Below are 12,743 nucleotides of genomic sequence, written 5' to 3' on the forward strand. Positions count from 1 at the left end.
TGCTTTTATTGCCTTTATTACCCTGCACTTGGGACTCTGGGCTGGGTTGAACTGATGCCCAAATGCATGTGAGTTTGGGCATCAGTTTGGGCATCAGTAGGATCTCTAATGACAGGTGAAACAGGAGAGTGTGTTGGCGAGTGATGGACAATACCTATAGGTGTTCAGAAAAACAGCTTGTTTTTGTGGATTAGGGTTATGGGACAGGGGTTCTCTGAGCTTGTATTTGTTGGGATTTCACTTCAATAGTTTTCATTGTACTGCCTAGGGAATACAGACTGTATGGAGCATGATGGTATTCTGAACACTCAGGACCAAATTCATTTCTGGTGTAAACCTAATGATGCCAGTCAGGATACATTGGGCCTAATGCTTTTTTATTACATTGCATCTCTGCAAAATGTTATTCTGCTCTCTGAGGCAAAAAAGCAAGCAGAATGTGATTGTTAAAAACTTCGTTGTCATCCTCCCAAAGGCCAAGTGAGTGGGTTTTATGTCTGGGATAATGCCTCTTTGAGACAGTTTATCAGGATGTCTCTGACTGATGGCAAAATCAGAGGCAAGGTGTGGATTCTCAGCAAGTTCTGGCATGGTGTGTCTCTGCTTCTCTAGGGTTTCTGCTGCCTGGGAGCATTGACCTGAACAGTTGGGCTGGGAGGAAAGAGGGTGGAGCAGGGGTTGAAGGAGATGTCCATGCTGCTGTTAGAATCAAAGGCAACAGTCTGGGGCACATCGGGAGCTTCCTGATCTGAGCAACAAACCAAAATCATTAATATCATGTCACCTTTGCCCATCCTCTGCCACTGGACTGGGAAGCGGCTGAAAGAGACTATGGAGGGAGGGGCTGAAAAGGGCACAGAAAGCTCCTAGTTGGAGCTAGGAACTCTATCATTTGGCCTGAGCAGGCTTTGCTTGAGGGAATGCTTTCCTGTATTGCTTTCCATTCCCTTTGCCTTTGCTTCCTCAGTCCCTGCTGCTGAAATGTGCTAATAATGAGCAGTTGCAGAAAGAAGGCAACTAAACCAAGCATTTAATATATCCCAGGTTTGGAGACTGATGGGATTTGATATGATCAGAGGAACATTGCTATCTCCCTCCATCCTAAGGTAATACCCGCAGGGCTTGTATCCCATCTGGTAGATGGCTGTGTCCTCATCTCAAGGCACGGGTAGCTATTTAAGGGATACTTTAACTGTGCAGAGTATCTGCGGCACTGTTACGTCCAGGAAGCTGGGGGTTCTATCTAGGAAGAACGACACAATGTCTTTGAGCCCCCTACTACACACACTCACTTACCAGTGATCACTCCCATACAACCATTGTGTTCTGGGCTGGTTTTAGTCTGTTGGTGTGTTAAACTAAAGGGTCTTGGAGGGTAGTGGAATCAGTGCTATTAGTAAAAGTGAATAGCTTCAAGTGTTCTGAGAGCTGATAAACATTTCTATGGGAAGGATGAAGTGTTCTGATTAAAAAGCTGACATGGGACTATGAACATGTGTAATATGGTTGGCAGATGGCAAGTCCAAGAAATGTGATTTATGGTACAACACAGTAACTGAACAGTCTTCTCTCATCACCAGGAGATGACTCTCTTCCTCACTCCGGTTGATATTTCATGTGATGGCTTCCTCTGTTTGCCATGGGCTTGTCAAGGAAGAAGAAATGATTTTTCAACCTCGGCAGGTGCAGGATTGAAAGAGGCAGACCTGAAAATTCAAAACCCAGCTCTTCTGGCAAAGCAGTATTCTCTGACAGGTTGCTGTGACTCTGCCCTTGGCAGGCACTAGTCAGTAGTTAGCAGTCAGCAAACAGCAGTGCAGCTTTGGGCTTCTCCTCTGCAGTGGGTGGATAAGGGATGTGCAGGACTTCTGCCTGATTTTGCTGTATTGGCAGTAGCCTAACTAAAGGGGCGGGGGGGGAGGGGAGGTCAGGTCACTGGGGCACCAGCCTGGGCACTGGCTGCGGATTGCAGGCAGAGTGGGGAGGCGCAAAAATAGCAGCCTCCATAGCTGCTCCCCTGGCTGCCACACACTTCAACACCCTGGCTGCAGCCGCCTGCTCTGTGTACCGCCACTGCCTAGGGCACAGCAATGCCCAGTTATGCCTCTGTGCATTGTAGTCAGTGACTGGTTTAGCCTGCTGACTCCTGCAGGCTGGCTTAGCTCCCTGAGGAACTCCTCAGCCAGTCCTCCAAGAAAAAACACTGTCTTTGTACAATGGCCAAACAAATCAACAAACAAAACTCTTTGGCCCTATTCCAGGCACCAGGAGGGGTTCTTGGGTTCTGGCCCCAGCACCTCAGGGTGGTCATTGGTAGCAAGCTTGTTCAGTTCACAGCTCGCCTCCTGATGGCCAACTGTTTCTTCATACAGTGTTGCCCCTCTCTGCTCTCTTCTTCAGGATGTGAAGCTTCTAGTGCAGTGGCTCTCAGCCTTTCTAGAGTCAGGACACTCTCCGTTGCTTTCTTGAATATGGCAGCCTCCCCAGCTGAGAGTGGTTCTTGACCAGGGCACTGCTGCTTGCTCATGCCTACATTAAGGTTATCTGATAAATCTAAACCTGGCAGAAACAGGGGCCCAACGGGTGAGTTTTGTGCCCTTGGCCAAACTTCCCTGTGGCTCTGGGGTGTGCAGAGGTGGGGGAAGGAGGGTGGTTTTGCTTGTTCCTAGGTATCCCTGTACCCAACTTCTCAGTGGACAGTTGCTCCAGCCCAGCCTGACTCCACTGACTGAGCAAAGGGCTGCCTGCCTGGCTCTTGCAGAGGGCTAGTGCAAAGGGCTGTGTCAGAAGCATGGTCTTACCACAGCTCTTCCCGATCTGACGCCACTCCTGGAAAAAGAGGAAGGAGCCATCCCACTGGCCCCAGGAGTCTCCTGTTTCTGGAGATGAGCATGTGGGGTTGGATCGAAAGGGCTGCAGGAAGAGCAAGGCTCCAGCTGCAGGTGGTGTGTAGTAGGGCTGTGTGAAATTTCACCAGCTGTTTTGATTTGACACTGTTTCGACTCATTTTGAGCTTGAAACAGTGAAATGGAATCAAAACGAAGGGCTTTAAAACAGCCTCAAAACAAAACAAGGCTAGTCAAAATGTTTTGAAAGTTTCGCACGACCAGCCCAGCTGGGCTGAGTTCGTTTCCCCAGCCTGACCATCGCGCTAGGGAAATGAACTCAGCCCAGTTGGGCTGAGTTCCTAACACCAGCGCAATGGTCGGGCAAAATGTTGAAACAGCCTCACTTTCAACAAAGCAAAACGGAACAGCTGTTTTGACTCAAAATGAAATTCAAAGCAAAATGCTGTTCTGTTCAAACCTCAAGTCAAAACGAAACAGTGCCATTTCACACAGCCCTGGTATGTGGGGCATTTTAACCTGACTGCAGCAACCCCTGGAAATTGCTGGCAGTATCCTGTTGAGACCCACTGCTCTAATGGGACACTCCCTCACTATCCAAGTGCCTACAGCTGGGCTTGCTCAGTAGGGTTGGCTGCTCCCTCTTAACAGGCCAGCCCACACTGATACAGTTGGGATTGTGCACACCTGCCCAGCCCTGTTCTCCAGAGGGCTGTGCTCTAGTGGGAAGGTTAAGTTTACTGCACATCCCATGGGACACTCTTCAGTCCCATGTTTCCTGATGACTCTGTGAAACTTTCTCACATGCAGAGAAAGGAGCCAGTTGCAGAAAGTGAGACTGAGCACTCAGCCAGGTCTCATCACTGCTGGGTTTCATTTATCCAGCATTTCCTCTTGTTAATGAAGTACGTTACCTGAAAGCCCTTTTCATTTGTCATAGATCTAACACACCTACCTCTGGAAGTCAGAGAGAGAAGGGACAGTGGCTTTCATGGGTCAGTGGTGCTGCTCAGAGCTCTTTTCCAGGGATCAGAGTGATGCAGCTTGAAAAACAAGGAGTGGAAGCAGAGGGGAGGGGCAGACTGAAGGAGCAATGGCCCCAAGCACTCAGCCTAGTGAGAAAAGATGGGGTTCATTCCTATTGTCCAGTCCCATCCTGCCACACTCCTGCCCTGTGTGTGCTGGGATTGTATCAGGTCCATGGTAATCCACAAGCCTTCCTATACTTTGCCTTGGGTTTTTCAGCAGGAAGATTTTGGGTCCATTGAAGGAAAAGTGTTTGTCCCTTTTTTAGGTCTCTCGAGCACTGGCTTAGTTGTTGTTAGGTTTGTGGAACGAGACTCTCACCTCTTTCTTCTGAGACAGGCAGAAGTCTAGTTATCCAAGTCAGAACTCTGTGTTGCCCATTTAGGGAACATAGCTCTGGAGCAAAGCAGATCCTGGAGGGTCTAGGAGGTACCTGTCACAGTGCTGCTAGATGTCATGCTCCTTTCCATGTTCCTTGGGTTTATCCCATGCAGAATATCCAGGACACTGTTCTTCCTGTGCAAAATGTGGAAAACACTAGCCCTGATGTAAAGAGGCTAGAAGGCCTTTTAGTCCAATGAGCAGCAAAGTGTTTGAGAGTCAGGGTGGTCTCCTAAGTCCCAAGTTAAGGCATGATATAGGAAGTCAGGAACTATGAACTCTGATTCCTCTGCCACTAGTTTGTCAGGTGACCTTGGACAAGTCATCCACTCTACACCTCAGTTTTCCCATCCCAATCTACCTCACAGCAATGTTATAAGGATGAATTGATGTATTTTCTTAGGATCTCACATGGGAGGTATAAGGACAGTTACTGTCATCATCCTCAGGAGGGCGTTCTCTTTTGCCCCTTAACAGAATGGCTAGGAGCCATCCAGGTGTTCTGCTGCTGTAGGATATGTAGGTGGTGAGTCACCCTGGAGCAAAATATTTAAAGAGGAATTGTTAAATACAGGGTCTCGAGGCATTTGCGGATGCCACGGTGAAACCAGATGGTTCCCCCATCCATTTATCCAAGCGCACAGGGTTCCTTTCAAAAACAGAAGAAAGAAACTAAAAGTTAACCCCTGTGAAATTATGAGTAGTAGGAGGAGGTGACTATTTAGGGGATAACCTGACCCTTCAGCCAGTTCTGAAGTCCTGGTTGCCACTGATCCCTTACCACTGATGACTTTGGCTGTGTATGTGGGGTTACGGGAGGGAGATATAGCAAACTCCCTGATCCAGGCTGCATTTGTCTGCATACAGTCATAGTATAGCAGGTATGAATCATCCCCCACTGCAGCACAGTTTATGTAAAGCAGCACTGTATAAGTAGGCAGCTGCTACTGTAATGTGCTCCTAGGTTTCAGATGAAATACAAAGGAATGCATTGGAACTTGGGTGGTGGGGGGGAGGTAGGTAGCAGGAATTTGGTGTGAAGTGCTATGAGAAGGGGTTCCTGTGGCACTACACTGGCATACAGAGAGACAGGTAGCAGGCGTGCAGCTCATTTGGAAGGGACTAAACAACTGGGCAGAAATCAGTCTTAGTAAACCTTCTCTTTAATAACAACTAGAAATGGGAGATGAGTTGCAAGCTAGTGGCATTTCCAGATAATATGGAGCTAGGAGGTGTCACCAGTTCCAGGAGGAGAGTGGCATGTTGTGATGGAGAAAGACCTTGGGTAGACTGGACCTTGAGAGATTTGGCTCTGTATAGACTTCTTGTGTGCCCTTGGCACAAGTCACTTGTAGAGGAACAGATCTTCAGACCATTGAACAGATCTTCAGACAATTGAACTTCACCCAGTTGTAAATAAAGCATCTCTCCCAGAAAGGCACCCAGTCTGCATTGGAAGACATTGGAAGATAGAGAATTCACCACTTCCTGTGGGAGTTTATTTCAGTGATTAATCACCCTCACTGTTGGAAATTAGTGCTGTATTTCTATCTTGCTTTTGTCTGGCTTCAGCTCCCGGTCATTTGAATCTGCCCTGTGTCACTATCTCCATCTGTAAAATGGGAGTAAAAGTGACCTGTCTTAGTGATTGTGGATAAGTATCCAGACAGATTGCTCCTCCACAGGGCCTGGGAGGTAATAACCATATACCAGAAATAACAATGCTGATGGGGGCAGGGATGCAAAATATGCAGAGTGCTGTTGAAAAACTCAAAGTCAGCTGGGGCTGGGAGACTGCAGGGAAGTAGATGCATTTGCATTGATTAATGGTGACAAGAAAGCTCAGTGGCAATTTTGGGCTGCGTACAAATACAAGAGTCTCTGGAGCAGGTTGGTGACTGGGCTTGGAGGGTATTCTTTCCTTCTGGAAACCAGAAACTCACATGCAGAAGGCCTTGAGTTCAGGGGTGGTTGATTTAAAAAGAAAGGTGGTAAACACTAAGTATGTGGTGTTTGGGTAAGCAGGGCTCCAGAGAACACAGTTGTTGAATTAATGTAAGGGGTACAAATGGAAAGGGATGGTTTAGGGGTGTCCCATGGGGAATAGCAAGGAATTGTGGGTTAGACTGAAGAGGACTATTGAGTCTGAATCACATCAAGCACTTCCTGATGGGCAGGTGGATAACTTCCCATGAGGAATGACCCATTGGCTGAGGTGTAAGAAGCCAGACAGCACAAGCCAATGTAAAACAGTGCAGTGAACAAACCTGTGCTGACAAGAAATTGGGGTAGGTAGCCAGAGGCGTCTTTCCTACTTCTGTGGGCCCGATCCTCTCAGCAGCTGCATGTTTCTGGATCCTGAAGGTCTTCCCCTTCTCTTACCTCCAGTGAGTGCTTCACGTGCTCTGTACTTCCCAGGGGGCTCAGCCTCTTGCCTGACTAAACTGAATGGCAGCAGAGCCCCACCTGGTACAAGTTGAGAGCTGTCCTGGGGCAAATGAGTGCAGGTGATGAAGGACAGGTGCTCCAGCTATGCCATATCCCTCTTGGACACTATGCTGTCACTTTGGGAATAGCACAGCTGTGGACCAAACAATGATGCTGCCCAGTCAAGTTAAAGCAGTTGCAACCCTCTCACACCAAGTCATAAACTGGCTCCAAGTGGCTAGATTCTGGGGGCCAGCACTGCAGAGCCTTGAATTCTACAAAGCCAAACTATTTCTCTCTTTCCCATCTAATCTAATGCAGAAACTTCCTTGGTGATGAGAGATCAGTTTACTGAGCATCAGTTAATTGAAATATTATTCATTAAGTATGAGCTTTGACATGGAATCAAAGGAGAGACTTTAATGGCAGGAGCAATGTTTGTGTAGTGGACTCTGGGAGATGGACTTTAACGAGATGCTTAAATTGTTCCTAACCTACTGCCTTCCCTGCGTGCGTTTTCTTCACCAGTGAAAGAGAGAAAAATATATCCCTCCAACACCTTTCAAGACAATCCCCCTCATTTACATCAAAGCAAATGAGTTTGTTTTAATGTAATGAATGACCCTGGATGGTCTCATCTCCTCTTTCTTAGTGGTGATCATTCAGAGACAGGCTCCCCCCTCCAAATAACTGTCTCCATCCTATGCCAAGCAGCAGCAATTCACAAGTTAAGAAATAAATCAATAAGCAGAGTTAATGAATTGAAGATGCATGTGTTTAAAATAGATCAGGGAAAGTGGCTAGCTGTTTGTGGCTTGTTTCATTATTGTAAGGACAGGCAGAGAGATCGCGTTTCTGAGAAATACCTTCTCTGAGATATTTGGGTCACTTGAAGCTGAGTGAGAGATGTATTAACTTCTAAAAACATGGCATGGGTGCCAGATGAGCAGCTTGGCATTCTTCTCCCTGCTGTGCACATATGTGGAAGTGGGACTCATTCACACAAGTCGGATTGGTAGGGTGAAGTGTCTATGCAGCTAGAGTTGCCACCCCTCTTTTTTTCCCACATCAGTCTTGATTTCCAGCTCTCACTCTCTTAGACAGACTCTACTGAAAAGGTACAGAGAGAACTGATAAGAGCTTGTTCAGGACATTAACTTTAATGGTAGACAGTATTACTCATAGGCTTGAGGAAAGGTGATTTGGTTGGTACATGGAGAACTAGTACGGCCTGGAGCAGGTGTTGGAAATATTTTAGGAGCAATAGGCCAAAAAGACCCAGCTCAGCCTCAGATCCAGCAATGGCCCTTCCAGGGCAGCCACCAACACTGCTGCTTCCCCGTCACCCAGGCAATGCCCCCTGCTACTGAAACATCATAGAAACTCTGGCTTCGTGGGCCAAATATGATCACTGTCACAAGCCCTAGGTTGCCAATCCCTGGTCTAGAAGATGGGGCACTGCTGTTAGCTCCCAGCTCTGCCACTGACCTTCACAACAGCCTCAGGCAAGTCATTTTACTTCCTAAGTGTTTCTGTTTCCTTCTTCATGTCTTTTCAGACTCTTTGAGGTTAGGACTATCTCTTATTATGTGTATGCATAATATTGTCTACAGTGAGATCCTAATCTCAGACCAAGCCTCTGTACATTGCTGTAGCATAAGTAATAATAGTAATAGCACACTTTAGGGTTTTAAAGCATACTTGTATTTTAATGACGGTAAAATGTCCTTGTGTGGTTCTCAATAACTTCATAACTCATCTGCAGCTTGTAACTTTATCGTGCAAGTTACAAATAAAGAGGTGGTTGGTGGGGAGCCATTAACCATCAACCCTGTGGGGTGAATCCAGGGTTGAAAATCCATGTAGGTTCTTTTCTGGCATGTACTTCCTTGGCCTGCAGTAAAGGTTCTACGGGGCAGCATTGGTGATGCGTAGGGGGTGCACACGGGTGCACGTTCATCCCCTGAGATCGACTGTGCACCCCCTGGAAACCCAGCTGCGAAACCAGAAGTGCCACCGGAAGTGCCACCACTGGCTTGGTGATCTAGACTTGGGAGGCACCAGTCACTCATGCCGGGCAGTTTCTACCGTCCTTTACACACATCAAGCCCTGCTGTCCTTGAGCATTGTTTTTTGTTATACTTGTGGAAGATGGTTGTGCAGAGTGTGTTAGCAGTGCCTGAGTTTGTGCAGGTGGGAGTAGATTGCAGCCCCCTTTGGGGCCAACAGACAAGAAGGGGAGGAAGAGCTCAAGTCTTAGGCAGAAGGTCAACATAAGAGACTCCAGACCTATCAATCAGATGAGGCGGAGGATGCCATGCAGGCATGGTCCCGTTCTTGGAGCAGATTCAGAACAGAACAAAAGCGGAAATGGCCTGGATTGCTGCTAACTACCAGCAGCAGCTGAGGCAGGCTCATTAGGACTCATGTGGGAGCTGGTCCTGAATTTCCCAGTCGAAGTGGTCATTGAGGAGCGCCAGCCCACCTTCCTATGCCATCTCCCTCCCCTGCTTTTCTGGCTTCTCTCCTTGTAGGCAGTGGTCCAGTGGCACCATTGAAGCAAACAGAACATGAGCTGCAACTCTGAGGGAGATTCAGTGGGTTTTCACTCATTCTCCTCTCTCCCTGCATGCCCATCTCCTTATATTCTTCTCTGCTCCCACATGAGTTGGCAGCAGTAACAGTGCTGCAGCAGCAACCTTTTGATCGAGAGAGGAGTCATGCCTTAGTGTTGGTAGCGCCTGGGGGCTGTAATTCAGCATAGGGGCTGCAGGAGGTGCCTCATCTGGGCTTTCCTGTGGGTGGTAATAAAGCAGGGAGAAGCAGTCACATGTTGGTACTGGTGGTTCCCAGAGAGTATAATAAAGCTGAAGCAGTGCAATGGTATCTTGGTATCAGAGTTTTCTATGAGCTGTGTTGTAATGAATAGAGGATGCGGTTGCAGCTGATGGGGGATGCTCTCAGAAGCTGTTGGATGCAGACCCACTCTACTGTTCTCTATGCAAGCATGAGACGTGGTCACTATTAATAGGCCCAAAATCTGAACTTGTTTACTGATGCTTGCACTCTGTTTTCTATTCTCAAATGCCTCCTGGGTTGATTTATCTCTGTAACAGGCTTCAAAATGAAAGCTGCAATAGGGTTTCAAACCCCAGCCTGGGAACCCATCAGGTCTCTGGGCCTTTTGTGAATGGGAACTTGTTTGAAACAGGACTTCATACAAGCTCCCCCACCCCACTTCTCCCTGTCAACATTTGCTTGGACCACTTTTGCTGAGCCGTGAGGTAGGCAGTCCTGATAGAAGCCCCAGAGCATCTCCTTGCTCCTCTGTTCTGGGGTCACTTTCACCATCATGGAAATGGTCCAGTTCGGTGTTTCAGTCAAGTGGGAAGCTAGATCTGATGACAAGCTGGAATGCCTTGTTGTTGGGGCTACAGATACATCATTTAAAACATGACAAGGTGGGAATTACAACCATGGAGCTTCAGTCGCTGCAAAGAGGTGTGCTTTCTGCTAATAGCTCTTTCAGCCTAGCTAACACTATGCTCTGGTCAGTGATTGGGGCTTGAGGACTCCATCACAGGCAGCCCATCCGTCATACCTGTGCAGGATTTCTGCAGGGCCGTATAGATGCCATGGAGAGAATTTTTTCTTAGAAAAATGCTAGAACTGTTGCTGCTTTATACTGCCTTCTCTGAGCTTCCTGCTGCTTTCCCTGAAGGTCCCCTCAGGGCCTGCTGCTGGTTGGCCCTTGTCTGCTCTGAGCATCCCTTGGCTTCCCTCTGAATCCGCTGCTTGTCATTGAGATGTGCAGTAAAGTTAATGCCTCTCCTTTCCCCCTCCCCAGGTCTGAGAGCAGTTTCTCTAAGTTTGCCCATCGCTTATCAGTTAAGCAGAAGCAGGAGAAGAGGAGGAAAGCTGAGTATGTCTCGGCTGAGCTGGCCGCCTTCCGTCCCAGGTCTCTGAGCATTGAATGGTAAGAGCTGCAAGGCAGGGCTGAAAGGAAGGGATCTTGGGACTCTATCCCTGAGCTTTCTGATGATGCTCCTGCAGAGCTGAGTGTTCTCTGGGGTCACCTGGGCTTCCCCACTGCTGTCCCTGCCTGCTAGTTCCAAGTAACAGCCATGAGTCCAGAGTGAGGGTTGTTTCAGTGATGTAATTCCCAGCTGCACTTCTTCCCTCTGATGATACAAGGTGCATTGACAATGCTGTAAGGCCCAGGCAGTATTTAGGAATTAGGGAGCAGCCACTGTGTCCCAGGGCTAAGAGTGGGTTACCACGGGGTCAGGCACTTTCCTGGTGACATGGGGCAGAGAGCAAAGGTCCTTCCATTGTCTTAAGTGTATGAAGTAAAGGGACTCTCAGTGAATCCTCAATGAGACCTTCCAGTGTGTGGAGCAGCAGGGACCCGTGATTACCCCTCCAGCTGGTGAAGCAGAGGGGATTCCCCCAGACAGGCCCTACCAGATGTGTGAAAGGGGGGAACTTCAGATTAAGAGATTAAGATTCAGAGTAGAGAAAGTTCCTTCTGAAGATGGGATGAAGAGGATCATGGGGGGGTTAAAGGTACAAAACGAAGACACCTCCCATCCCCACTGGGGTTGGGGAGAGAGGGAACTCTGGGGTTAAAGGCATAGAAGGAAACATCGCCCCATTGCAGCATTGGAGTGAGGCCTCTCTGGGAGCTAGTAGATTGGGTACACCTCTTCAGGATCTGGAGCCAGCACTGTATATGCTAGCCTGCCCTGTTAGTCTGTGACTTTCTCTCCTGCCTGAGCACTGAGCATGCTCTGGGTGTCATGTGGGAGGCTCTGGTGGATGGCTGCAGCATCACTGGTTCTTTCCATTAAGATCATTATAAGTTCTAGCTGAATAAACTAACTCCCTGCATGCCGTTGCAAGGCAAGGGCATGTGGCCCCTGTCCTGCTGGGTGTAGCTTTGGCGGAGGCTGAAAGAAGCCATGAGACCAGTGCCTGATCTTGAGAAGCTTCTGATCCCCTTTGTGTTCCCCCTTTGGTGAGTGTTCAAGGGTAGGGCAGGGAACTGAAGCACCTGCAGGGTGCTTTGCCCATTGCTCCCACCCCTCCCTTCATTCCACATCTAGCTCCCACCCATCCTCTTCTAGCAGCCACCTTGAAAACACTGCCCCAGGTGACACACCAGCCAGCCACACCTCAGCTGGAGATGCCTGCCATTATAGGAGGCTTCCTTTTGGTAGGAGCACAGGGCCTGGGGGGTCTAGATACTTAGGATCTGTTCCTTGCTCTGGCATTGACTTGCTCTGAACATCTCAGTGCCTTATTCCCTCCCTATAACAGGGCAATGAAATTGCCTAACTTTAGGAGGTGACTTTGAGATTTTTGTGTGTAAAGTGCTCGAAAGTTGCATAAGTGCTGTTATGTGGGTGTGACTCAGAGGGGCCAGCACACAGCAGTGCTCTGTCTTGAGTTAAGCCATCAGCTTTATTCTGATCCTGCAGCCCCTGGTTGAGGAAGAAATAATTTATCTTTGTTTGTAAGATTTGAGGAGGCAGGTTTAGCATTAGACCATAGTTCAGTCCTTTGAGCAAAGGATTTTTGAAAAATTGTTCCCTTTCTTTTAGTTCCTTACATGGATAAAGATGGCCAGAACTACAAACATTTCTTTAGACATTACAGATGTTTGCTTCTTCTGGAGTTCTCAGGGACACTTATTGTAAGCTGTAACACCTTACGTGGAAGTGAGATGCTGTTGAATCCTTCACAAAGGCATCCTTTATTCATGATGTTAATTAGGCATCAAAGCTAAATAGGTATTAATGAAACCTTAAACAATTGGACTTAAAGTTGCTTTCCTTTCTGGTCACTCAATTTCCCCTCTCTTCTTATGCCTGGACTTCAGTAGTCCTCCAATTATCAGAGACTTTTCCAAATGAGACAAGACCTGAATTTCTTATGTACAAAACAACTGAAAAAAAAGCCCCAGTTTTCTAGAAATAATAAACTAAACATCTTTGTCTAGCATAAAAAGACACTGGCTCATTTTTCCATTTGCAGGTCCCGATTAAACATTTAATTCCTACA

General features: G+C 47.7%; 1 protein-coding gene across 12 annotated transcripts in view; it reads left to right on the forward strand.

The window, feature by feature from the left end:
* The window catches only part of LOC102558012 (ankyrin repeat and fibronectin type-III domain-containing protein 1), a 607,309-nt gene that overhangs the window by 512,902 nt on the left and 81,664 nt on the right, over nt 1–12,743 (forward strand). For 9 of the 12 annotated variants that reach the window (XM_019493066.2, XM_019493065.2, XM_059716938.1 and 6 more), the window contains one exon: nt 10,528–10,656. The exons of the other annotated variants lie outside the window; for them this stretch is intronic. In XM_019493066.2, coding sequence (XP_019348611.1) covers nt 10,528–10,656 — 129 coding nt within the window. The remainder of the gene's footprint in view (nt 1–10,527; nt 10,657–12,743) is intronic. 12 annotated transcript variants of the gene reach the window in all.

This window comes from Alligator mississippiensis, chromosome 13 (assembly GCF_030867095.1).
Source record: "Alligator mississippiensis isolate rAllMis1 chromosome 13, rAllMis1, whole genome shotgun sequence".
NCBI classification, from domain to species: domain Eukaryota; kingdom Metazoa; phylum Chordata; order Crocodylia; family Alligatoridae; genus Alligator; species Alligator mississippiensis.